The following is a 25,129-nucleotide window of genomic DNA, read 5'->3' as shown; positions in this document are numbered from 1 at the left end:
AAGAGTCTTGGTAGCAATTTTATTTTTTAACTACGCGTTTCACCTTATTTAGGCATCTTCACGTTGATCTTAATTTGGTATTTCTTAGAACGACCCTTTAGACAGTGTGGCCAAAGGGCATGTCGAATACATCAGGCCAACGCCGCCTTCGTTAAACTCAGTAAAAACTCCCTATGGACGTGAGTGACACCAAGACCTGCATAACGCGTTCCCGTTCACAGGAGCGAGTAATAGAATAAGATGGGGCTCAAGTAGTAAGCCACAGATGGAGTGTAAGCATTCGTTAACACAATAATCTTTAACGATGAGTCACCATTTCTATCAGTGACATGGTGAACACCCACAACTGCAGAATTTGGGGTAGCAAAAATTCACATGCAACCCAGGAACTCATTCAAGAAACCCCCAAAGTTTATGTGTTTTGTGCCCTTAGCAAACTGAAAGTGTATGGCTCTTTCCTCTTCATGGAGAAAACTGTCACTGGTATTGTGTATGTAGAAATGCTTGCATACTTTTTAATCCCATTGATCGATGGAGATGACCGGTTTATTACCAGCAAGACGGTGCACCATCTCATTTCCTCACGGAACTTCAAGGTTTCCTCGATAATCGCTTCCCAGGTCGGTGGATTGGCCGCGAAGGGGAAATCGCGTGGCCACCTCGCTATCAAGACTTGACATCACAGGATTTGTTCCTCTGGGGTTTCATTAAAGACCTTGTGTATGTTCCTCCCCTACAAAACAACTTAGCCAACCTGAAAAATCGAATCTACGCGCTGCCGTTCCACAATTTACGCCGGATTTGTTGCAACGACTGTGGGGAGAAACTGATTACCGTTTGGATGTTTGCCGCATCACAGATGGTAGACAAAGGAAAGCAAAATTACGCTTACCACTTTTACGTGAAATTTGAGGTTGTTTGCTTAAAAAATGATAGGTCTACTGATTCTGTAAGGCATCTCAATAAATTTCTGTATCAATCGAAAGTTGTAAAGTCCTTTTGGCCCACCCTGTGCTTACAGAGAACTTATTGTGATTTGAAAAAAAAAAAAAAACTATCTAAAACTTCACATGGCTACATCTAATTTAAATATTAATACATGTTCTCCAGAATACTTCTGTGTGTGCCAAATAATGGGTTAAGGACGATCTGATGGCTAGTGAAGACTGGGAAGCCGTATCGAGACAAGAACTAAAAAAATGTTCAAATGTGTGTGAAATCTTATGGGACATAACTGCTAAGGTCATCAGTCCCTAAGCTTACACATTACTTAAGCTAAATTATCCTAAGGACAAACACACAAACGCATGCCTGAGGGAGGAGTCGAACCTCCGCAAGGACGAGCCGCACAGTCCATGAACGCAGCGCCTCAGACCGCTCGGCTAATCCCGCGCGGCGACAAGAACTATATGAAGGTAGAGCAAAATGGAAGAAAATAGTTTATAAACACCCTATCCGCCTTGCTAGACGAACAGAAAGATAGTGACCGACTACATACGGTACACAATTGGATCGTTACTTTTACAATCCTAGTTTCTACGAAAGGGATAAGAAAGTCGCTCGTGTGACACAGCGACTGAACAGCTAGCAGCAGGTGCGAGACGAGGGGTGAGACTGCGTCTGCCTACTGACCGTGGGTGGTGGCGGCGCAGGCGTCGCAGCGACCTCCTGTGCAGCGAGCGCGCCTCCCACTGCTTGGGCGTCCTCTTCCTGCCGGAGTCCGCCATCGGCGTCGCTCGCCTGCCAACTGCCCGCAGGCGGCCGCTCTAGCCCGCCAGCCCTCTCGCCGCCTTATCGCACTCGCAGCGGCGGCCCACTTCCAACCGACTCAGATTATCTCCGCAGAGCGCCGAGGCGTCGACCGGCGGCCCTCAACACATCTTCCGGACCTCTGCGTCACACTCGCCACACACGGTTTCCTCCTCGACGATCCGCACTGGCGGCATTTGACCGCACAGGACGCTGTGTGCACACGCGGAGAACCGAAACAACTACGAGCGGGCGCGAAGCCGCGTGCGACGAGGAGGCGCAGTGGCGACGCCGGCGGCGGTGGGGCACTGCTGGAGGCGGGCAGAAGCAGCGAGATAAAACAAGTGGGGCCGCCGCCGCTGCCGCCGCACGTGTGCGCTCCTACACACATTACGCGCTCTCACACGCGCACGCACAAGCTCTGGCTCGCTCCAATTGCTTGTGCGCGACGACAGCTGACGTGGCATCTCTCTCAGCGAACCCCCTCCCCTCCCAGCCTACCCAAATGTCAGTAAGCAAGCCTGCACCACATACCAGATCTCATTCACTTATGCTACACACGACATAGCGTCAGTTCTGCTATCTTTTTTACTAAACGGCTAATCCTGTTCATGGTTCATTATCCAGGTTGTAGGTTGCCTATCCAACGGCTAGGCATTTTAACTGTGCCGTCACAATCCATATTTTCGATAATGTAATTCGTCATAAATAATCAATCACAATTTGAGAACAACAGTCATGGTTCAAAATGGTTCAAATGGCTCTGAGCACTATGGGACTTAACATCTATGGTCATCAGTCTCTAGAACTTAGAACTACTTAAACCTAACTAACCTAAGGACAGCACACAACACCCAGCCATTACGAGGCAGAGAAAATCCCTGACCCCGCCGGGAATCGAACCCGGGAACCCGGGCTTGGGGAAGCGAGAACGCTACCGCACGACCACGAGCTGTGGACCAACAGTCATGAACACACCTACTACACTAGAGGTAATGATAACCTTTATTTTTAACTAATAACATAAAGCATCCGACAGAGAAGCAAGTTTTAAATCCAATTTAAAATAATTTCTCCTTTTTAAGTGTAGTTGCATGAGTGGGAATAAAGTTATGTTATTAATAATGTTAACAGTAATTATATATATATATATCCTGCAAACTGACCCATTCCACATCATTTCGATAAAATCATCGTTGAAATGATATACTGAACATATAACTATCTGACGAACTAACAGCTTCCAAGGATACCAAAAATTTTATTTTCGATACTTCAGAAAATTATAGAACACATTTAAAAATTTAGCATTCTGCCATAAACTACACACTACGAGATACATTCTTATGACAAGTATTACTCTTATAAACAGTGTGTACGAGTGTAATTTCATGCCGCGTAACTGACGGCGCAACGATTACCCAGCCTATATTCATCCAGTATTTGAAAATCCGAGCACTCAGCTACTGCCAACAAACTTTATTCATAATTTCAAACATTTATGAAACCTAGTCTCGCTGACACTCATACAATGATAAGAAAAAAATATATCGCTTACTACGCTTTCGCCGTTCATGCAGTAAAGCTTAAGCACATGACATGTTTTAATTCATTACTTCTTTACTACTGACTCTACTGGCAACTCACTTTGCAAACAGGATCTACATATATCGCTGACTATAGCCGCAAAATTATATCTTTGCACGGGACACAGCTAAGAAGACACATTAAAAACTATCCTTTACTGAAAAGAGAGCGCAAATTACACAGACTATCATCATCCAGTGTTTGATAACGGGAGCACATAGTGACTTTCGACAAACTTGAAACTTAATTTCAAATATTTTCTAAACCTCTTGTCCCTTAAATCCTTAACGCCGGACATATAACACATTAACTCACTCGTAAGGTGGTCAAACCTTCGAAGCCATTTCATACGCAGCATTTCGATTCTTGTCAGAATAGGGTGTTTATTGGTCTTATGTTACAGCCACAAAGATACATTTATCTCTGTATACACACTTTACGGCCACTGTAAACGTTCCTCAAATTATTTGGCAGTGTGCGGCTTTTTTGGCGAATTTGTCGAAGACAGACGCGTTTTATTTATTTGAGAGCAATTTTGATTCACGGCCGATTTGACAAGATGTCGGATGATGCATGCGTTGATATTTCGTCGCGCTGTTTAGTGAGAAATAGTTTTTATTACAGTTTATCTCACTGTATTGTGAGTTTCCACATTTCTCGAAACTGCGATCACGGAAATCAAGAGAGAACTGGCAGTTACCAAATTGGTAGATGTGTTGCATCTTTCCCAGCCATATATTACGCAGGAAGACGTTACGAAGAAAATTAAAATTCTACGCACAACATACAAACTGAAATTTAATAAAATAAAAGACAAATAAAAGCCGATAAACAAAAGTTGATATCATCTGGTTTTGAGAGTAATATTTCTTTTAGTAGATTTTCATGGGTATTTATCTCTCTCAATTTCAACCATTCCGTGGATCAGTGTCTTTTTTTTTCTTTAAACACAGCGCTTAAATCAATGTAAGAAATGCTTTTTCTGGCCTCAGAATTTCAAAGAGCGTATTCCAGTCAACACTCTCAAAAGCCTTCTCTAAATCTACAAATGCTGTAAACGTAGGATTGACTTTTTTAAATTCATCTTCTAAGGTAAATCGTAGGGTCAGTGTTGGCTCTTGTAAACTGGGGGTAAAAGTCTTCTTGTATTGGCTCGGCGATAGTAGGAAATATTGTACCATACATTTTTTTTATCAACAGAAAAATCCTAAATCCCACCGCAGTATCTCATGGGAAGAGAGAGCATGTGGCACAGCTGACTGTGATCGGTTGGATGGGTGGGACATTAAGTTCAGCGATTCCATTGGTGCTATCCAGTGTAATACTCTGTATGACGACATCGCCTGATCATACGTAAATACAAAACCATTACTTAGAAAAATTAAAATCACCACATACATTAAATACTGCCAGCTTGACCTGGACGAACACAAAAAATGGTTCAAATGGCTCTGAGCACTATGGGACTTAACTTCTGAGGTCATCGGTCCCCTAGAACTTAGAACTAATTAAACCTAACTAACCTAAGGACATCACACGCGTCCATGCCCGAGGCAGGACTCGAGCCTGCGACCGTAACGGTCGCGCGGTTCCAGTCTGTAGCGCCTAGAACCGATCGGCCATCCTGGCCGGCGGACGAACACACGAGAGGTATATATTCTGCAGACGGTTTATTTATTTGATACTCGTTGTTGTGGAACACAAAATTATTATACGAGTAGACCGCTTTGCTGACATCTGATCATGGATAAACGTTTGCCACGCTAATTGACAGCAGGTACTAAAACAGCTGGATAAAAGTTCAGCATTTCCTCGTGTTGCTCACTCAAAACGAATAAACAACGTATTATCTAGAGGCTCCTACTCCTCTTGTTTCGTCCTGCACCGTCCCTGGACCGTACTGTGTAAAAATATCCGCTCGCCATTTGAACGCCACCGAGCGGTCGCTGCAAATGCCACTGCAATAGCGTCAACCGTTCATCAGGTGGTTCTCATTCAATGGAAAACGGCCATTCCGCCTGAAAATTATTTTTAAAACATACGTGGAACACATATAGTGGCGAATAGTGTGGCGTTACGGCGCTGTTTATCTGCCTACCAGCTAGCAGTTCCGGTACGAGAGTCAAACACGGTATTGCATTTAAGTGAAACACGATAAAACTCCGGCCTTGGGCTCGACCGGGCCACTGCTCTCGCTCACTGTGCTTTCTTACGTGATGGGGTTCTCACTTCTAACGTCCCCACACCAAACACAACTCCACTTTGTAACCGCTCGGCGTCCTCGGGAATACCGTGGTAACAACAAAAGTATTCCACTTTCCTCGCACCGATCGCGGCATAAATAGCAGAAAAATGTCTAATTTGTATTTGTATCACTAAAATGGATTCATCGAGTAACAGTGCAATCGGTATATAAGACACAAAGGTGAACATCCAGGCTTATCACCGATGCTGAATCATAAGTGTGGTCCTCAAACTATTCCACCAATGAATGTAGTGATTTCAGATGTTTAGTAACTCAAAATATCAAAAATTGCAGAAATAATGACGCATAGTTAGCAACGAACGAACGTTATACATTGAGGTGACAAAAGTCGTGGGATACATCCTGATACCGTGTCGGAACTCCTTTTGTCCGGTGCAGTACAGCAACTCGACGTGGCATGAGCTCAACAAGTCGTTGGAAGACACCTGCAGAAATATTGAGCCTTGCTGTCCCTACAGTGTCCACAATCGCGACAGTGTTGCCGATGCAGGATTTTGTGCTCGAACTGACCTATCGATCACGTCCCATAAATGTTGGATGGGATTCATGCTGGGCGATCTGAGTGGCCAAATCATTCGCTCGAATTTTCCGGAATGTTCTTCACACCAATCGCGAACAACTGTGATCTGGTGCAATGGCGCGTGGTCATTCATAAAAATTCCACAATTGTTTGGGAACATCATGAATGGCTGAAAATGACCTCCAAGTAGCCGTACATTCCAGAGGACCCAGTTCATTCCATGCAAACACAGCCCACACCACTATGGTGCCTTGTTGACAACTTGGGTCCGTGGCTTCGTGGAGTCTGCGCCACACTCGAACCCTACCATCAGCTCTTACTAACTGAAACCGGGACTCATATGACCACGTCACGGTTTTCGAGCCCTCTAGTGTCCAACCGATATGGTCACGAGCACAGGACAGGCGGCCGGGCGCTGTGGCCGAGCAGTTCTAGGCGCTTCAGTCCGGAACCGCGCGTCTGCTACGGTCGCAGGTTCGAATCCTGCCTCGGGCATGGATGCGTGTGATGTCCTTAGGTTAGTTAGGTTTAAGTAGTTCTAAGTTCTAGGGGACTGATCACCTGAGATGTTAAGTCCCATAGTGCTTAGAGCTTGTTTGAACCACAGGACGGGCGCTGCAGGCGATGTCGTGCTGTTAACAAAGGCACTCGTGTCGGTCGTCCGCTGCCATAGCCCATTAACACCAGATTTCGCCGCACTGTACTAACGGATGCATTCGTCGTACGTCCCACATTAATTTCTGCGGTTATTCCACGCAGTACTGCTTGTTTGTTAGCACTGACAACTCTATAGCTCACGCAGGATGGTGTGAGGTCTGGAACAGGACAAGGAAATGAGAATTTAGAAAAACGGACGTAGCTGGTGGAATACTTAACTTTAATCCATTAATGGTGAACGTCGGTCTTGACGGTACATAATTCAATATCAATAGTAACTGATAATGGCGCCTTGCTAGGTCGTAGCAAATGACGTACCTGAAAGCTACGTTAAACTATCGTCTCGGCAAATGAGAGCGTATTTTGTCAGTGAACCATTGCTAGCAAAGTCGGTTGTACAACTGGGGCGAGTGCTAGGAAGCCTCTCTAGGCCTGCCGTGTGGCGGCGCTCGGTCCGCAATCACTGATAGTGGCGACACGCGGGTCCGACGCATACTACCGGACCGCGGCCGATTTAAAGGCTACCACCTAGCAATGGTGTCTGGCGGTGACACCACAAGAGGTAATGCCTGAATTTGGTATTCTCGTCCCACTCTATGACACTGTGGATCTCGGAAGATTGAATTCCATTAATGATTTCCGAAATGGTATGTAACACGAGACTAGCTCCAACTACTACTCCGCGTTCAAAGTCTGTTAAGGGGCTCCGGAAAGGTTCAAAATCATAAAGTGTTCAATTTTTACTTTCTTGCATTTTAAAAATCTACAGACTTCCCCCTTTTAATTGATATATAATTTATTCAGTTCAGAAATTACAACTATTTTTAAAATATTTTTGGAAATATGTTGTGCACGGGCGTGACCCACTGTGGCGCTGTTAAACTGCTATCAAATGTTGTACTCAAGCATCTACATGCTCATCACGCCCTTTTAAGTGATGTGAGAAAAAATAAGTGTTAAAAGATAAGTGTTGTTGCTAAACTGTCATATTTCGCTCGATTGTCGTGTGTTTCATGTTTATTTACTCTTTTGTAATCCTGAAAATATTCGTAGTGAATTCTGTTCATCGAAGTCCCTGTCTTATTGAAGGACAATCATGGTTAAACGTAAAGTGATTAGAAATCCTCTGAAGACTTTTAAGAACAGGAGAAATGTTGTAAAGCCAAAAGGTAGGTGTTATTACTGTAAAAAATAAAGACGATAACCATGTGTGTCAACCTAACCTTGCTGGTACACCTGCCCATTGCAATGAAGGTGAGAAAGACAGTACTTAGCAGAAGAATCTTGGTTCAGTTTGTGAAAAGTATGAATGTTTTATGGGCGAAGGGAATATCTGATATGGCAGTTCTCAACGGAATTTTTGCAAACTGTGTAAGATGTATTCAGTGTAGTGAAGTCGGTCTGGAACACACTACAAAAAATCATATAGGACTTACCAGTGAAATGGAACTGAAGTGTAGTAAGTGTTCGTACATGACCACCTTTTGGAACAGTGTTGCAGTAACTACAAATGGTGAAAATGGTAGAAAAATCTATTAACACATCAGATTTATGCCTTGCGTACAAATAGTAAGGGGGCTACAGCGCGTGCAGTTTTCTATGGCATGATGAATCTTCCAAATTCCCCAACCAAGTTCACGAACCACAACAGATTTATAGGGTCTAAAGTATATGTCTGTACAGAATCTAAGAAGAAAGCTGTGAAAGAGGCAGTAATAGAAAACAGAGGTAGCAGAGACTTGACTGCAGGATTCGATGGTGCCTGGCATAAATGGGGACACATATCTCTCCATGGTGTAGTATCCGCCACCTGTACGTATGCTTGGAAAGTTTCAGATGTAGCAGTAATATCTAAATATTATAGGTGTCCACAAAAGAAGGGTACACAGCTAACTATAATGGCAGTAGTGGAGGAATAGAAGTGGCTGGTGTTGCTAGTATATATACTGTATTTCAACATTATGTTGCGTGTGATAAAGTGTGATATGTGAATTACCTTGGTGACGGTGATTCTAAAAGTTTCGAACATATGCAAGAAACGAAAGTGATGGCAAAAGGTTGGACAGGACGGGAAAGTTAACTGACAGTGTAAGTGACAAAATACAGAACTATTATGGAATGGCTATGAGGCGAAACACAGTGTTTCGGCTCTTTTTTTTTTTCATACTTTTTCAACCGATGAAAGTCCCCAACATTACTTGTAACCCAAAAGAGAAAACAGTTGTTGTAAGTACAACGAGGGATTGCTAACTGGTAGAATATACACTCATTCACATAGTCTACCTGATGCGGTAATGGAAGTGATAAAACCTATTTTCAGAGACTTAGTAGCACTTGAACTGTTGAAAAAGTGTGTTCATGGAAAAACTCAAAACTCCCTATGAAAGTGTAAATAGTGTTATATGGTCAACAACCCCGAAGACTGCGTTTGTTGGAAGAGAAATACTTCACTTTGGTGTGTATGATGCTGTTGCTACCTACAATGATGTCAACGTTGTAAGGCGCAAACTACTTCGAAATATGGGAATAAAGATAGGTCTCAACACGGTACGAACAATGCTTGCTTTACACAAGGAATGTCTTCGGGCTGCTGACAGGGCTGTAAATAGCCTATAAACACAAGCCAGAGTAAACAGGAGGAGGACAAAGAGGACGCCGGGGGAGGAGTTTGCAGAAGATGACGATAATCCATCCTATGGACCTGGAATGCACTAAAAGGTTAATCCAAACTTTGTCACTAGATTCCTAAAAGTTTTATTTTTTCATGCAAATTACATATTTTCTCAGGATCTACCACACCAATTTGCTTCAGATTTCCAGGAAATGTTACACAGTCCCTTCTGCGTAACAGCCTTTTTCCAAAAACCTGTATATTGTGAATTTATAAACAAAAAATGGCACAAAAGGTAGTGAATTTTCTTTACAATAGAAAAAATTAATCTCTAAAAAACTGAATTCAGATTTTTAAAACTCCCTTTGTTAAGTTGTAGCCAATATTCCAATAAATAACATGTAAAAATTTCGCCTTTCTAGCTCAAATGCTTTCTGAGAAAACATGTAATTTATAAGCGCTATTTTCACATTGGAAAGATAGGGCTTTCCGGAGCCCCTTAATTCCTGTCGTGCGGCCACATTCGAGTCGGAAATCTTTCCACATAAACCATCTGAGTACAAATGACATCTCCGCCAATTCACTGTCCTTTTATACCTTGTGTACGCTATACTATCGCCATATGTATACTTGTATATGCATTTCGATATCCCATGACTTTTACCACCTCAGTGTATAGTGAATCGTCTTCAATAAACCAGCAATATCAAATGGTTTTCTCATGCAGTTGATTTCCTACGCCCAATATTTCTCTCGCTCCATTACTCGATAAAAAGCACTCACTAATGGAAAGTTTTCATTCCTAATGTTACGACTAAATACTCATACATTGTACTGATAAATGTCTCCGACATTATCGCACTGTCTCACAAATTATTGATATGTCATAGGCAAAGCACTTTTCCGAACCATGAATCGCTTTTAAAAAGAGCAAAAAATTATTGTGTTTAAACTCGGAGGCAGACCATATGAACACACAATAAACAATGAAGGCGCCTGTCAAATATGTATAAACAGCTAACGACCACTGTCGAATTTTGGATGTATCAAGTCATTCGTAATATAGTCAAATAAGATTTGCTATATTGATCTGATGTAAAAACAGATGTGTTATGTGCTGTAAAACATTACCAATGCAGGTATGTCATAAAAGATTTATTGCACTGCTGTAACCTGTGCACACATTATTTCATGTTTTGTTAGTAACATTGTACCTTCTAATGTAGGAAATTGCTTGACAATGAACAAAATATGTTCGCAACTAGTCACTAATAAAAAAAGTTACCTGCAACTCTGACGGAAACCTCGATTAATAAATTACAAAAAAATATACTGAGTTGCTGATCCTGATAGCAACAAAATGTTGGATTTACGTATATACAGTTTGCTTGTCTGATTGCTGCAATGACGATCCTTTTAGTGCAATGGTAGTCGTAAGAGTGCGAATTCAGAAAGCATACCAGAATTCTCCAGCGGGTAAATCTCATTCGAATGCTCCGTAAATCTTGTCTATCTCCTGTCCGCTGAAAAAGCGGCTCTCACTGTCACGGAATACGCTATAAATCACAAGTGGTTGCAGAGCCTGTAAGCGTACACAGTGTGACGCAAGGGAGGGAAACCTTTTAAAGTGTGCCATGCAGTCATTTGCGCTTATTGGCACCACGGAACATTATCCCTGAACTTTTGGCAAAGTGGAACGAAATCCCCAGACTTCCACCATGAAAAGGTATTACAAAAAAATATAATTTGGAATGTGCGCATAGAGTTACTGTGCCAATGCCGGCTGCCTTTGAAACACAGACAAAAATGTAGATTACAAACATTTTCTTATCAGCACGAAAGCGCACCCAATGTAAAAGATACTTGTTTCACAGCTCAGCTGCCGGTCATCGCCTCAAGATGATTTTCTTTTCTGCACGTTATACTCGCGTTTCTTAGGAGAGTTCACTGTTGTGAAACTTGCTCCCAGACTGAAGCTCCAACAAGGACCTTTGTTCAAACGACTGGCCTTTTCAGCCTTTACGGCTTCACCTTCACCAGTGTCATAACTCCTCTCCTGCTTTCTTGCAAATGACAGGGACTATGTTCAAGCCTTGCGCCGGCATTAAACGTCAATAAGTTTCAAAACGGCGCACATTCCGCTGCAAAATTAAGGACCCATTCTGGAAACAGTAAATGTTATTTGTGATTAACTATCCGCTACATCGTCGACAAATCGACCCTTTGGAATAACAAGGTTCGAACTGACAAAATCGAGTAAAATGGCTTGTTGGTGTGACAAGGTTCTGTCTGATTTCTGCTACAAGTAGAACGTAGACATGCTGCAGTCTCTGGAGGTCGAGCTAGAAGAACGCGAAAGCTCCAACTGATATCACTTTGCTGATTCGTTTGGATGACAAGGTTGTGTTTGACAGGAGGAACTTACTTTTATATTGTTATTGGATTACTTTTCTTGTTAGCAATTCTAACCAAAGTTAAATTTTTGTACAATTACTAATTTTCATTGATCAAATCTTATTATCCTAACAGGTAAGTCACACGTGAAAATGCATGAGATGCTTGAATAGCATGATCAGATACCAATTTCTTGTCGTTTTTAGTGATTGTTTGCAGCAATAGTTTTACACAGAATGTGGTAGGGGGAAGCTTAAAACAGCTATGTTGGACTAATATCGTAATGTTTTCGTAACTGTTCTTTACAGTTCACTGTGACAAGCACTGAGAAGTACCATAACAAAAAATAACCACTGTATGTGGAGAGACAGCTGAATAATGAGTTAATCAAACTTTGGCATCAAGTTACACGAAACGAACGAAGTATTATTTGACACTTGGTCATTCCGGAGGTTTGAAATATTGAAACAGCATCGACGAGTACCCGTTGCCCGAAAACGCCATGGTCTTACATACCAAATGTCGAGCTTCTATACGACTGAAAAAAGCGGCCTAGTATTACATCGTTCAAGAAGTATCGAAAATGAATTAAGTAATTTTGGAATACGCTACTCGTGCACATGGTATTCATAGATCATTTCTGTTCATCTGGAGAGACTAAAGGAGATCTAGATTCGTAGCGCTCCTTCATGGTTATCTTTCAAGTATTTCAAAAGGAATGTCAGATTAATTCTTCGCCACAGAAGCACGCGCTCGAGACACTTGTGAGAATTCGTCTTCTCCGCGGCGCACATTAGGCTGATTCATCGCTGCGCCCGCGCGTTGACATCTGGACTCTCGTCTTCTGAGTCACGTCACGCATCCGAATGTTCTAGCTTCACGGTGACTGGTGTGAAGAAACGTACGAGCTCAAATTATGGTCGAGATCCCCTAACTCCTATGTTGTTAAATACCGATGGAAAACAATGTAACATTACAACCCGACATGTATTTCTCTTAACTTTACCACTATAGCTATTACGACTCACACCGTAACATCCAATGTGAATTACTTAACCTTTTCACGATTTATCTCATGGAGGGCGTGTAATAGTTGTCTTGGCCGATCTTTCCCTCCACTCTGAGGCACGTCTGTGATTATTTCCCGAATGTTTTTCTTGGGAACAGGACAGCTGTAAAGACGACAGGAATTAAACAGACCCTTGAGAACAGCACCCCTAAAACATCACAGAACCATATCCTGCCTGAACTATACACCACATTCACCGCACGTTGAACGCCTCGTTGGCCTTTGGTGCACTTGACGTCTGGTATAATCGGAAAAGGAGAAAAATCGCAACTCGTCGGACCACACTAGATACCTCAAGTTTGTGTGTTGTCCGGCCCATTGTAGACCTGTAGCTCTATGTGCCACAGTGAGCAATGGCCTTTCGCGACGTACGCGACCACAAATGTCCAATACACGTTATTTACGCAAGGAAACAGGTTGAGCAGTTCCTGCATTTACTAACAGCACCGACGTCGGGTTTGAAACCAACTGTCACTCATAAGGCGTAACATTCGTCTCCGGCCCTTGTTGGTTAGTAACTAGTTACGATCATTGTTCTTATATCGTGATTCGTTGTTGCCAGTGGTTCACCATTCTTTGAAGACACGCTCGACAGTCCGCGATGATACATCAACAAAGCAGCCATACTTATTCAAGCTGTGGTCATACATACAACCAAACACGATAGCTGCTCTGTGCCATTCTGTAACGTCTCGAAGTCGACCCATCCTGCTGAGCAGGTTCTTGACAACCGATTAGTTCATGTATACCACTACACTATGAGGCCTTGCCAGTGGTGAAGGTACATATGACCGCCTTGTACAAATTACACCAACTATAGAGCGGCAAGCGACCAGTGTGTTCTTTTAAAGGTGTTACTCGTATTTTGCCCAGCTATATTAGTTCCTCTCGAGAAAGAAGAATCGGAGATAGCGACAGTGAGCGTTTCAGTATTCTTACATTGCGATGCGCTGCCACGCGGTGAAACATCTAGCAAGTCAAACGCTGATCACCAGTTTTCTTCGGCAGCACTCATCGTACACTGTCACTGTCACAGCATTTATTCACAGCGTAAATTATATGAAAATACATCTCAAAATTGTCTAATTTTTTTCAGTCTCCAATCACAGCGATCTGCAGCCTGAAGAAATTACGCACTTTTGCGTGAGTAAAGATCTCAGATAACTCCCTTGTGTAGTTTGAAAATACTTCTCGTCTATTTTAAACACAGGTCGTTTTCATTCCATTTTCTGCTGTTTTTTTTAAATATAATGTAATATGCCATCCTGGCAACAGTGTTTTGTGGTTATCACAGGAAAATGACACATGTGTAATACCAACTTTCAAAAGGAAATCACACCGACGAAATAATTTTTCTAAGAGCTTGTTTGTTGACTATGAACTCCTGTGCTTGCCAAAAGCTGGGAGGTTTTCATTAATTGGTGGTTCTTCATCGTACCTAGAGCATCAGAGAATTTTCCGCATTACTGCAAACCAATGTTTATCTTCAGTGGAAGACTTTTTCTGCGTATTTTGCTTCTTGCTCTTTGCGGCAGAACCTCAAACCCCATTTCCTATAGCACAGTACCCTCTTCCACAATCTGCAACTCATTGAAGAACTCAGCTTTAATACTTTTCAATCACGTTCCGTTGCCTTTCTGCGTCAACACTCTGCACCTTTCTTTAACAAATTTAACGGCATTTATACAAAACTGTCGCTTCAGTATCCGAAGTCATTTTCGGTGATCTCTTTCCAGGCCTGCGCCAGGGAGGATCAACGCCGCACTACTTTGAATAGGAACCTGGCTGTATCCCGTCACGCGACCAAATTAGTTTTCACGTCGGCAGGAGCCACACTAATGGTGGAAGGTAAACCCGTAATTTCACATAAAAAGAAATAACGAATTTAACGACTCCCGGGCATCCAGGTCATCACATAGTGAGCACTAATTCGTGAACAGGAGAAATGGTAGTAGGAATAGGTCGTTGAAGGGGTACCATGTATATTATTCCTCAAGTTAACATATCTTTTTCTCAACACTTTCTAGTCGTACATGGATGACTGAGGTATCGTTAGAAAGGTCTTTTAACCGACTTCTGACAGCGCATACGGATTTTGCGCTAAACTTTTGTGGAAAATTTTAACATAAAAGGAACCTTTAACTACCACAGGTAAAAGGGCATCATAGATGTCGAACTTCATACCTATATTTTAGGCCGTTAACTTACTAATCATGAATAAGTGACTTCCTTTCCATATTATCTTATTACAAATACAATTTTATTTGTTTTAAGGAACTTATTAATTGGATAATTTGTAAACAGCGTTGTCATACATAATAGCCGTGACCACTGTGGCAGTCCATTCTCTCTGCCCGTCTTATAAGTTGACTTTTCTAAACGAATATCATTTCCGAAGCAACAAAGACATTTGCATTTTCGCCATGGATTGTGATTTACCTACTGCTACAACGGTCTAACGTGCTTACTGTAACTCAACATGTTTGTCCAGTTAAAGTTATAGGTTATGTGCCAGCGCCCGATCTTTGCCCGTCGTACAATCCGGGACAAAAATTCCGGATGCAAAACTCATTTCTGGAGACACTGAAATGTTTCGGCCTATACACTGAGGTGACAAAAGTCATAGTATACCTCCCTATATCGTGTAGAACTTCGTTTTGCTAGGTGCAATGCAGCAACTCGACGTGGCATGGACTCTACAGGTCGTTGGGAGCCCTGCAGAAATATATAGCCATTGAACCATGACGCCTCCAAAAGCGTTCATAATTGCGAAACTGTTGCCGATGCTGGATTTTGTGTACGAACTAACCTCTTGATTACTTTACATAGATGTTTGATATGATTCATGTGGAGCGAGCTAAGTGGCCAAATCAACCGCTCGAACAGAATTTTCTTCAAACTAATCTCGAACAATTGTGGCTCAGTCACATGGATCATTGTCATCCATAAAAATGCAATCATTATTTGGGAACACGAGGCCCATGAATGGTTGCAAACGATCTCCAAGTAGTCGAAAATAACCATTTCCAGTCAATGATAGATTCCCCTGCAGAAATATGTGCCGTATTGCCTCTATAGCTACCCATAATTTCGAAAGTGTTGCCGGTGCAGAATTTTGGGAGCGAGCGAACCTCTCGATTATGCCCCACCTTGATGGCCAAATCATTCTCTCGAATTGTCCAGAATGTTCTTCAAACCAATCGTGAACGATTGCGGCCCAGTGACATGGCGCATTGTGACCCATAAAAATCCCATCGTTGTTTGGGAACATGAAATCCATGAACGGCTACAAATGGTCTCCAGGTACCTGAACATAACAATTTCTAGTTAGACCAGAGGATCCAATTCATTCCATGTAAACACAGACCACACCATTGTGGAGCCACTACCAGCTTGCTTAGTGCATTGTTGACATCTTTGGTCCACGGCTTCGCGGGGTTTGTGCCACACTCGAACCCTACGATCACCTCTTACCAACTGCAATCGGGACTCATCTGACCAGGCTACGGTTTTCCAGTCGTCTGTGGTACAGCCGTTATGGTCACGAGCCGAGGAGAGGCGCTGCTGCAGGTGATGCCGTGACGTCTGCTACCGCAGCCCATTAATGCCAAATTTCGTCGCACTGTCCTAAGGATACGTCCGTCGCACGTTCCGCGTTAATTTCTGCGGTTAGTTCACGTGTTGTCGCTTGTCTGTTATCACAACTCTACGCAAACGCCTTTATTCTCGGTCCTTACATGAAGGCCGTCGGCAAATGCGCTGTCCGTAGTGAGAGGTGATGTCCGAAATTTGGTATTCGCGGCACGCTCTTGACAGTGTAGACATCGGAATAGTGGATTCGCTGATGATTTGAGAAATGCAATGACCCACGCGTCAAGTACTAACTACCATGCCACGTTCAAAGTCTTCTTATTCCCGTCGTGCGGTCATAATCAGGAACGTTTTCACATGAATCACCAGAGTACAATTAAAAGCTCCGCCAATGCACCGCCCATTTACACCTTACGTACGCCGTACTACCGCCATCTGTATATGTGTATATCGCTATCCCATGACTTTGACATCCCAGTGCAATTTCACTTGTGTTGTCGGTTAGTTCTTTTACCGTTTCGAAGTGCATAGTAAGGAATTTCTTGTCTATTCAGGGAACTGCCAACAACTCTATATGATGTTTCTGTATGTGTGATGTATAGTACAAGGAACAATGTATGTGTTTAGTGGGTGGACTTTGTGACGAAATTCATGTGATAAGGTATAACCTCAAGCACACTGTGTACCATACTTTAAAAAAATTGTAATTATTGGTAACTTCTGTAATCAGTGTTCCAGCCTTACGAAATAATGTTAATAGTAGTGGTCTCTAAAGATTATTTAGCTTTGCGACCGAAACGGAACAGCACCGTTATGTTTTTCACCCTCAGCTTCGACAATGCACAGCCCTTTTATAATTTGCGCACACGATGCTACCGCCATCTGTGTACGTGCATATCGCTCCATGACTTTATTCATCTCAATGTACAAGGATGTACCATAAATTCATGATTTCGCGTCGTTCGGTTCATTTTTAAAGATGTTTTCTCTTCATTCCCACAACTATCCTTATCGTAACGGCTACGAAATACTGTCGTTATTTAAAACAACAAAAGTGCGAAAGTTTCGCATGGGTTTCCCGGTATGAATATATTTTTGAACTGATTCTGGGAAACCACACGAAAAATCTCTTAACAGAATGGCTGCGGTGAACAAATCGACGTCCATACAGACGAAAGCTCCTTTCCAGTTGCAGATCTAGGTAGGGTCAAACGTTTTAGTAGATGGGATCATATTTTTACACATCAACCTACGAATATCAGATAATATGGTAGCATGAAAACTAATGGTGGCGAAAATGGGAAGGAATTTTATAAAGTGCCAGTTAACGTAACACAGCATACTATCAGTTGCATCTTGGAGACATTCCCAATTACGTCGTGCCCGATAACATTGTAGCCAAATATAGACGCACATTTCCGCTATCAACAAAAATAGGACACGGTTCGGAAGCCCCTAGGTACAACCAGCAAACGGCAGGAAGGAAGAGAAAACAGAAATGAAAAAAACCTTCCACAAGAAAAGGACTCACTTCCTGAACGCAGGTGAAAACGAGTGGAAGAAAGAGCATTCGCCTCGTTTTAACGCTCACATTGACCACAGTCTTCAGACCTTGTGACGGGTAGCCTACAGCGTCCGTCAGACTTGATTTTTTATTCGCGAGTGCATGGCTAAATAACTAGGACCTCGGCTGGCTGGTTGGTTGGTTTAAAGGAGGGGAGAAGGGACCAAACTGATAGGTCATCGGTCCCTTGTTCCGAATAAAACAATGCCACAAGGGTGAGAATAAAACAAGCGAGACTGACAACACAAAACGGAGAGAAAGGAAAAACCACAAGAACGAAGGAAGGGCAACAAACACTTCAATGGAGAAAAGGGGAGAAGAAAACCACAGAAACGCAAGAAACGAGTAGAAGAAAATAAAACGACAAAACAAATTGCCATGGCTGGCTGACCATGAGAATAAAAAGGAGAAGCCAGCCATTCTGCAACATATTAAAACCTCCACCCTAAAAGCACTACGGTGGAGGACACAGAGGGACGAAGCACATGCGCTAAAACTTAGATCAAATGATAAAAACCACCCTCAAGAATAAAAAACGTAAAATTAAATCTGCCGATGAGGCGTTGTCAGATAAAATTAGCGGCAACGAGTCCGGTAACCGAAGATATCGACACAGGGCAGTCAAAGTGGGACAGTAAACCAGAATATGGGCCACTGTCAACCGGGCGCTTCATCGACACTGAGGAGGGCCTTCACGGCACAGGAGGTAGCCGTGGGTCGCCCAAGCGTGGCCAATGCGGAGCCGGCAGAGAACCACAGAGTCCCTGCGAGAGGTCCGCATGGAGGATGGAAGACGCCACACATTCGTAGTCTCAATGGCACGCAGTTTGTTGTGCGTACTGAGACTATGCCATTCCGTCTCCCAAAGCCGAAAAACTTGGCGGCGTAAAAACGCAAGCAGGTCAGTTATTGGAATGACGATCTCCATAAGCGATTTCCGTGTGGCCTCTTTGACCAGCCTGTCGGCAAGTTTGTTGCCTGGTATTCCGACGTGTCGTGGGGTCCACACAAACACCACTGAACTACAGGACCGTTCCAGGGCATAGATAGACCCTGGATGGTCGCTACCAAAGGATAACGAGAGTAGCACTGGTCGATAGCTTGTAGGCTGCTCAAGGAGTCAGTACACAAGAAAAGACTCCTCAGGGTGCGAACAGATGTGCTCAAGAGCACGAGATATAGCCACCAGCTCTGCAGTGAAAACACTGCAGCCAACGGGCAAGGAATGCTGTCCAATATGTCCTCCATGGACATACGCAAAGCCGACGTGACCATCAGCCATAGAGCCGCCGGTGTAAACCACTTCATGGCCTCAGTACATCTCAAGAATCGAGAGGAAGTGACAGCGGAGAGCCGCAGGGTGAACTGAGTCCTTTGGGCCATGTGAAAGGTCAAGGCGAAGCCGCGGCCTAGGTGTACACCATGGAGGCGTACACGAATGGACCTCGAGTATAGGTGGTAAAGGCAAGGACTCCAGTTCAGATAGAAGGGATCGAACGCGAACAGCAGGAGACAGGCTGCCGCAGGTGGGAAAAGGAGACGGTAATTCGGATGTGCAGGAGAACTACGAACTTGTGCAACGTAACTGGCGAGCAGTTGTGCACGCCTGACCGCAATGGAGGGACTCCAGGCTCCGCCAGGACGCTGGTCAATGGACTCGCCCTAGAAGCTCCCGACGCTAGTTGAACGCCACAGTGGTGCTCTGGTCGAGTAAACGCAACGTTGAGGGTGCCACTGAACCATAAACCAGACTCCCATAGTCAAGGCGGGATTGAACAAGGGCTCTGTAGAGCTGCAGCAGCTTAGAGCGATCTGCACCCCAATTGGTGTTGCTCAGGCAGCGGAGGGCATTGAGGTGCTGCCAGCATTTCCCCTTAAGCTGACGAAGGTGAGGAAGCCAAGTCAATCGGGCGTCGAAAACCACTCCTAAAAATCGATATGTCTCCTCTACAGTGAGGGAATCGTCAGTAAGGTAAAGTTCTGATTCCGGATGAACAGTGCGACGCCGACAGAAGTGCATAACACACGACTTTGCAGCCGAAAACTGGAAGCCGTGGGCTAGAGCCCATGACTGCGCCTTGTGGATGGCTCCCTGTAGGCGCCGCTCAGCAACACCGGTACTGGTGGAGCATTACGAAATCAGAAGTCTGCATACAGAGAGGGTAAGACGGACGGCCCTAAGGCTGCTGCTAGACCATTAATGGCCACTAAAAATAGAGATACAAAATACAGAGCCCTGTGGGACCCAATTCACCTGGATATGGGGGGGGGGGGGAGGGGAACTATGGGAGGCACCATCTTGGACACGAAAAATACGAAGCGACAGGAAATTCTGGATAAAAATCGGGAGCAGGCCCCGGAGACCCCACTCGTATAATGTGGCAAGGATATGATGTTGCCAGGTGGTGTAATATGCTTTTCGTCTGGAAAAGGCTGTTCGGATGGCAGACGTGAGGGACACAAGGTTATCAATGGTAGAGCGACCCAGGAAGAAACCGCCCCGGCATGGAGCCAGTAGGCCATGTGACTCCAGGACCCAAACCAACCGCCAACATACCATACGTTCCAGCAGCTTACAAAGAACGTTGGTGAGGCTGATGGGCCGACAGCTATCCTCATCAAGCGGGTTTCAGCACTGTAATGATGGTGCTCTCCCGCCACTGCGATGGAAAGACGCCATCGCACCAGAACAGGTTGAAGATCACGAGGAGATGTTGCTTGTAGTACGAGAGATGTTTAATCATCTGGCTGTAGATCCGATCTGGCCCAGGAGCTGTGTCGGGGCAATGTGTAAGTGCGCTAAGGAGCTCCCACTCTGTAAATGGGGCGTTGTAGGGTTCACTGTGGCATGTAGCAAATGGGAGGACTTTCCCTTCCATCCGCCATTTGAAAGTGCGAAAGGCTGGGGGGTTAATTTTCCGACGCAGAGGCGCGAGCGAAGTGCCCAGCAACGAGCTCGGCAATCACGTTTGCGTCGGTAGATAAGACACCGGAAACACCTGGTGGGGTCTGGTACCCAAAAACTCGTTTGATCTTTGTTCAGACTTGGGAAGGTGACGTATGGCACCCAATGGTCGAGACTTATCTCTCCCAACACTCCTATTAACGTCGTTTGATAAGCTGGCGAACGCGGGCATGGAGCCGTTTAAAGGCTATGAGGTGCTCCCGGGAAGGACGCTGCTCATGTCGCTGTAGAGCTCGCCGACGCTTCTTAATTGCCTCAGCGACTTCCGGCGACCACCAAGGGATTGTCTTACGCTAGGGGCACCCTAATGAACGAGGGATTGGGTTTTCCGCCGCAGAAACTATCGTTGTAGTTACCTGCTCAACCACGACATCGATGCTACCATGTGGGGGAGATTCAACGGTGACAGCAGAGGTGAAGGCTTCTCAGTCTGCCTTGTTTAAAGCCCATCTGGGCAGGCGTCCGTGTGCATAACGCCGGGGCAGTGACAGGAAGATGAGGAAGTGGTCACTACCACACAGCTCGTCATGTGCTCTCCAGTGGATAGATTGGAGAAGTCCTGGGCTGCAAATGGATAAATCAATGGCCGAGTAACTACCAAGAGCCACACTTAAATGTGTGGGGGCACCTGGATTTAAGAGGCAGAGGTCGAATTGCGACAGTAAATTTTCGACATCTCTGCCTCGGCCAGTAATCACAGTGCCATCCCACAAGGGGTTATGAGCGTTAAAATCTCCCAAAAGTAGGATAGGTTTAGGGAGTTGATCAATCAGTGCAGCCAATGCGTTTAGGGATACTGCACCATATGGAGGAAGATACACATTGCAGAAGTTATTTCCTGCTTCGTCCTTATCCTGACAGACACAGCTTCAAGAGGGGTCTGAAGAGGCACAGGTTCACTGCATACTGAGTTCAGGACATAGACACAAACTCCACCTGACACTCTATTATGGTCACTACGGTTCTTCTACCCATGGAGGGCAGGGGTCCACATTTCCAGGAACCTCGTTTCCTGAAGGGCAATGCAGAAAGCACGTGAAAAGCTTAAGAGTTGCCGTAGCTCAGCCAGGTGGTGGAAAAAAGCGCCGCAATTCCACTGGAGGATAACGTTATCGTGAGGCTGCGAAGGGGTGAAGCGTGCAAGGAGGCAGGTTATGCCTCAGGGTCACCTGCTGCCACCGACTGAATATTTGAAGTCATTTCTATGGTGGATGAGGCATCAGTGAGATTTAGGTCCGCAGGGGATACTAAGATCTCCAGCGCATCCTCAGATGCAGAATTGATAGGAAGTGGTGGTGTTCAGACCACCAGAGGGTCCTGTTTCTTAGCAGACTTCTTCTTAGTTTGCTTGCTCTCTCGCTTCTCTTTAGGCGCTTACCGGGAAGATTTCTCCAAAGCTTCACGCACGGAGGAAGACTATGAAGCTCTTCGTCCAGCAGCTTTAGGCTCCTTGAGCCACTGGTGAGTGTCCGCCATGGCATTAGTGGAGATCTTGGGAGAGAGGCCCCCAAGGGATCCCTTCCACATGAGAGGAGCTGGAGGAGGCTGTTGCTTCTCCAGCAGGGGGGAGGGAACCGATGTCGCCTGTGTTTGGTGGGGGGCCTTACTCGCTACAGTCTGGAACCGCGCGACCGCTACGGTCGCAGGTTCGAACCCTGCCTCGGGCATGGATGTGTGTGATGTCCTTAGGTTAGTTAGGTTTACTTATTTATAAGTCCTAGGGGACTGATGACCTCAGAAGTTAAGTCCTATAGTGCTCAGAGCCATTTGAACCTTTTTTTTTTTTGGGGGGGGGGGAGGGCTTGCTCCCGAAGTAGGTGCTTTGGGAGCAACGGAGGAAGATTTGCCCCCTACCACCATTGGGGCGGATGTATTCTGGTGGTCCAGAGGGCCCACTGTTCGTGGCACAGAGTGAGAAACCACTGGCACTTGGGACAGCGATGGTGACGTAGCTGCAGAATATGTCAATGTCAACCGAATGGGGTGTAATCTTTCAAATTTACGTTTAGCCTCTGTGTAAGTCAACCAGTAAACTGTCTTGTACTCCATGATTTTCCGCTCCTTTTGGAGTACTGGGCAGTCTGACGACCAGGGGGAGTGGTGCTCTCCACAGATGACCCAAGTGGGAGGTGGCGCACATGGAATAACTGGGTGCAGTGGACGTCCTTAGTCTCGACATATGGCACTGGAAGTTCAACGGGAAGACATGTGCCCCAACTTCCAGCACTTAAAGCACCACGTATGGGGAGGGACGTATGGTTTAACGTCACAGTGGTAAACTATCACCTTGACCTTTTCAGGCAATGAATCACCCTCAAAGCCCAAGATCAAGGCACCGCTAGCAACCCTGTTGCCTTTAGGTCCCCTCTAAAGGCGCCGGATGAAATGAACATCACGCCGTTCTAAATTGGCGCAGAGCTCGTCGTCAGACTGGAAGAGGAGATCGCGATGGAAAATTATCATCTGGACCATGTTGAGGCTTTTATGGGGAGTAACGGAAACATGAATGTCACCCAGCTGGTCACAAGCGAGTAACGCCCAGGATGCTGTCTGAATCAAGACTGCGCTGTTTCGCATCTTGGACAGCGCTGTCACTTCTTCTAATTTATCCTCAAGGTGTTCAACGAAAAATTGAGGCTTCGTAGGTAGAAAGGAGTCCCCATCAGTTCTGCTACAGACTAAAAACCGAGGCGAATATGGCTCTCTCCGTTCTGTAGCCCAACGTTCCTGTAGCGAGGTAGGGAAACGATTTAGGGTCATACCTATCAACATTATATTCGATCTTGCCCTTCTCAGAGACTGTTGGCGCAGTACGGTCACCAGCAAGAGATGACGAGTCTGCTTCATTGTGGATCATCTGCTCTGAAACCACCGATCAGTGGGCTCTGGCGCCACCCAGCCACAGCAAAGGCCAACTGGCATGATCGCCGTTGCCAGGAGTCCTGATGCCTTAGGAAGACGGGCCTCTACTCCTTGGCATATGTGGAGAGTTTACAGCTCAGGCATCAACAGTGTGATCCCTGTGTTGTCAGAGGACTACCACCAAATGGGTACATGACTGCTCCACCTCAACGGACTGGCTACCATGCTGGATACTGGGCGCAGAGAAATCCAATATTGTCTTGGGGGCGAAAGAGGACAGGAGACAATGGAAGAAGATGACATACCCTGGAAAGTGTCCTCGCCCAAATAATTGAATCGCAGGTGGAGATACAAAGCCATGACAAGAGATTCAGGAGATCGAATCTAATGGCACTATGGATAACTTGTGCACCACATAAGGTGTCCTTCCCCATATGGCCCGCACTTCTGTAGAATTTTGAAAGGGGCAGGTCAAACCATAGAATTGGACCTGAACTCATATGGCCGAAAAGTGCGAGACTCCTTTTAGTCGCCTCTTACGACAGGCAGGAATACCTCGGGCCTATACTAACCCCCAGACCCGCAGGGGGTAAACTAGGACTTAAGTACGAAATACTGCTCAAGAGATTAACGAGCTACCGGCATCGGGGAGTTACTTAGATGCTCACATGTATGAAAAATGTTTCAGAATATTGTCAACTGTTCGAGCTACGCTGCCCTTGGCCTGATTGGTGGACTGAAAACAGACGCCGTTAGTAGCGACCACTGCAACAGTGATGCGACAATGGGACGGCCATCGAGGAGCCCCAACTGCGATAGCTGATAATATTTTAGTTACACTCTTGTCCTGTACTACGTCTTGCAAAATGCCTTGTATTGTGCAGCGCATATGCGCTTGACCAGATTTGCTTGACACGAATTTGATTTGAAATAATACTGATGAACGAGTGCAATATCTGTATGAGAAAAGACATATTATGCATGATTTACAGCGTTACTGACTAGTGATTGGTAGTTGGACTCTACCAAAGTTAATTTACTGTTAAGTTGGTTGGACTAAATTTAATATTGATCAGTTACATTCTTTATCGTGTGTGAAAATATTTTCGTGGAAGTGAAAATCCATTTACTTGTTGAAAGAGGTATAGGTTCCACGGAAGTCGCAGTTATTAGCAGTCACGGTAGTGGTGATTTCTGCCTACCTGATGGTTCATAGTAAGGTAATTAAAAGAGTTCACGGCTTGATACCGACTGCAAGGGAATTTACGATTGGTCCCGAAGTTAAAACCTGTCT

General features: G+C 44.8%; 1 protein-coding gene across 2 annotated transcripts in view; it reads right to left on the bottom strand.

Moving 5' to 3' along the window:
* LOC126252905 (colorectal mutant cancer protein) overlaps positions 1–25,129 on the bottom strand; it is a 643,915-nt gene that overhangs the window by 567,596 nt on the left and 51,190 nt on the right. The window contains exon 1 of one of the 2 annotated variants that reach the window (XM_049953895.1): positions 1,633–1,965. The exons of the other annotated variant lie outside the window; for it this stretch is intronic. Coding sequence (XP_049809852.1) covers positions 1,633–1,727 — 95 coding nt within the window. The 5' untranslated portion in view covers positions 1,728–1,965. Of the gene's footprint in view, positions 1–1,632; positions 1,966–25,129 lie in introns of those variants that run through there. 2 annotated transcript variants of the gene reach the window in all.

Source organism: Schistocerca nitens, chromosome 1 (assembly GCF_023898315.1).
Source record: "Schistocerca nitens isolate TAMUIC-IGC-003100 chromosome 1, iqSchNite1.1, whole genome shotgun sequence".
In the NCBI taxonomy this organism is placed as follows: Eukaryota; Metazoa; Arthropoda; class Insecta; order Orthoptera; family Acrididae; genus Schistocerca; species Schistocerca nitens.
This window is presented reverse-complemented; position numbering and strand designations above follow the sequence as displayed.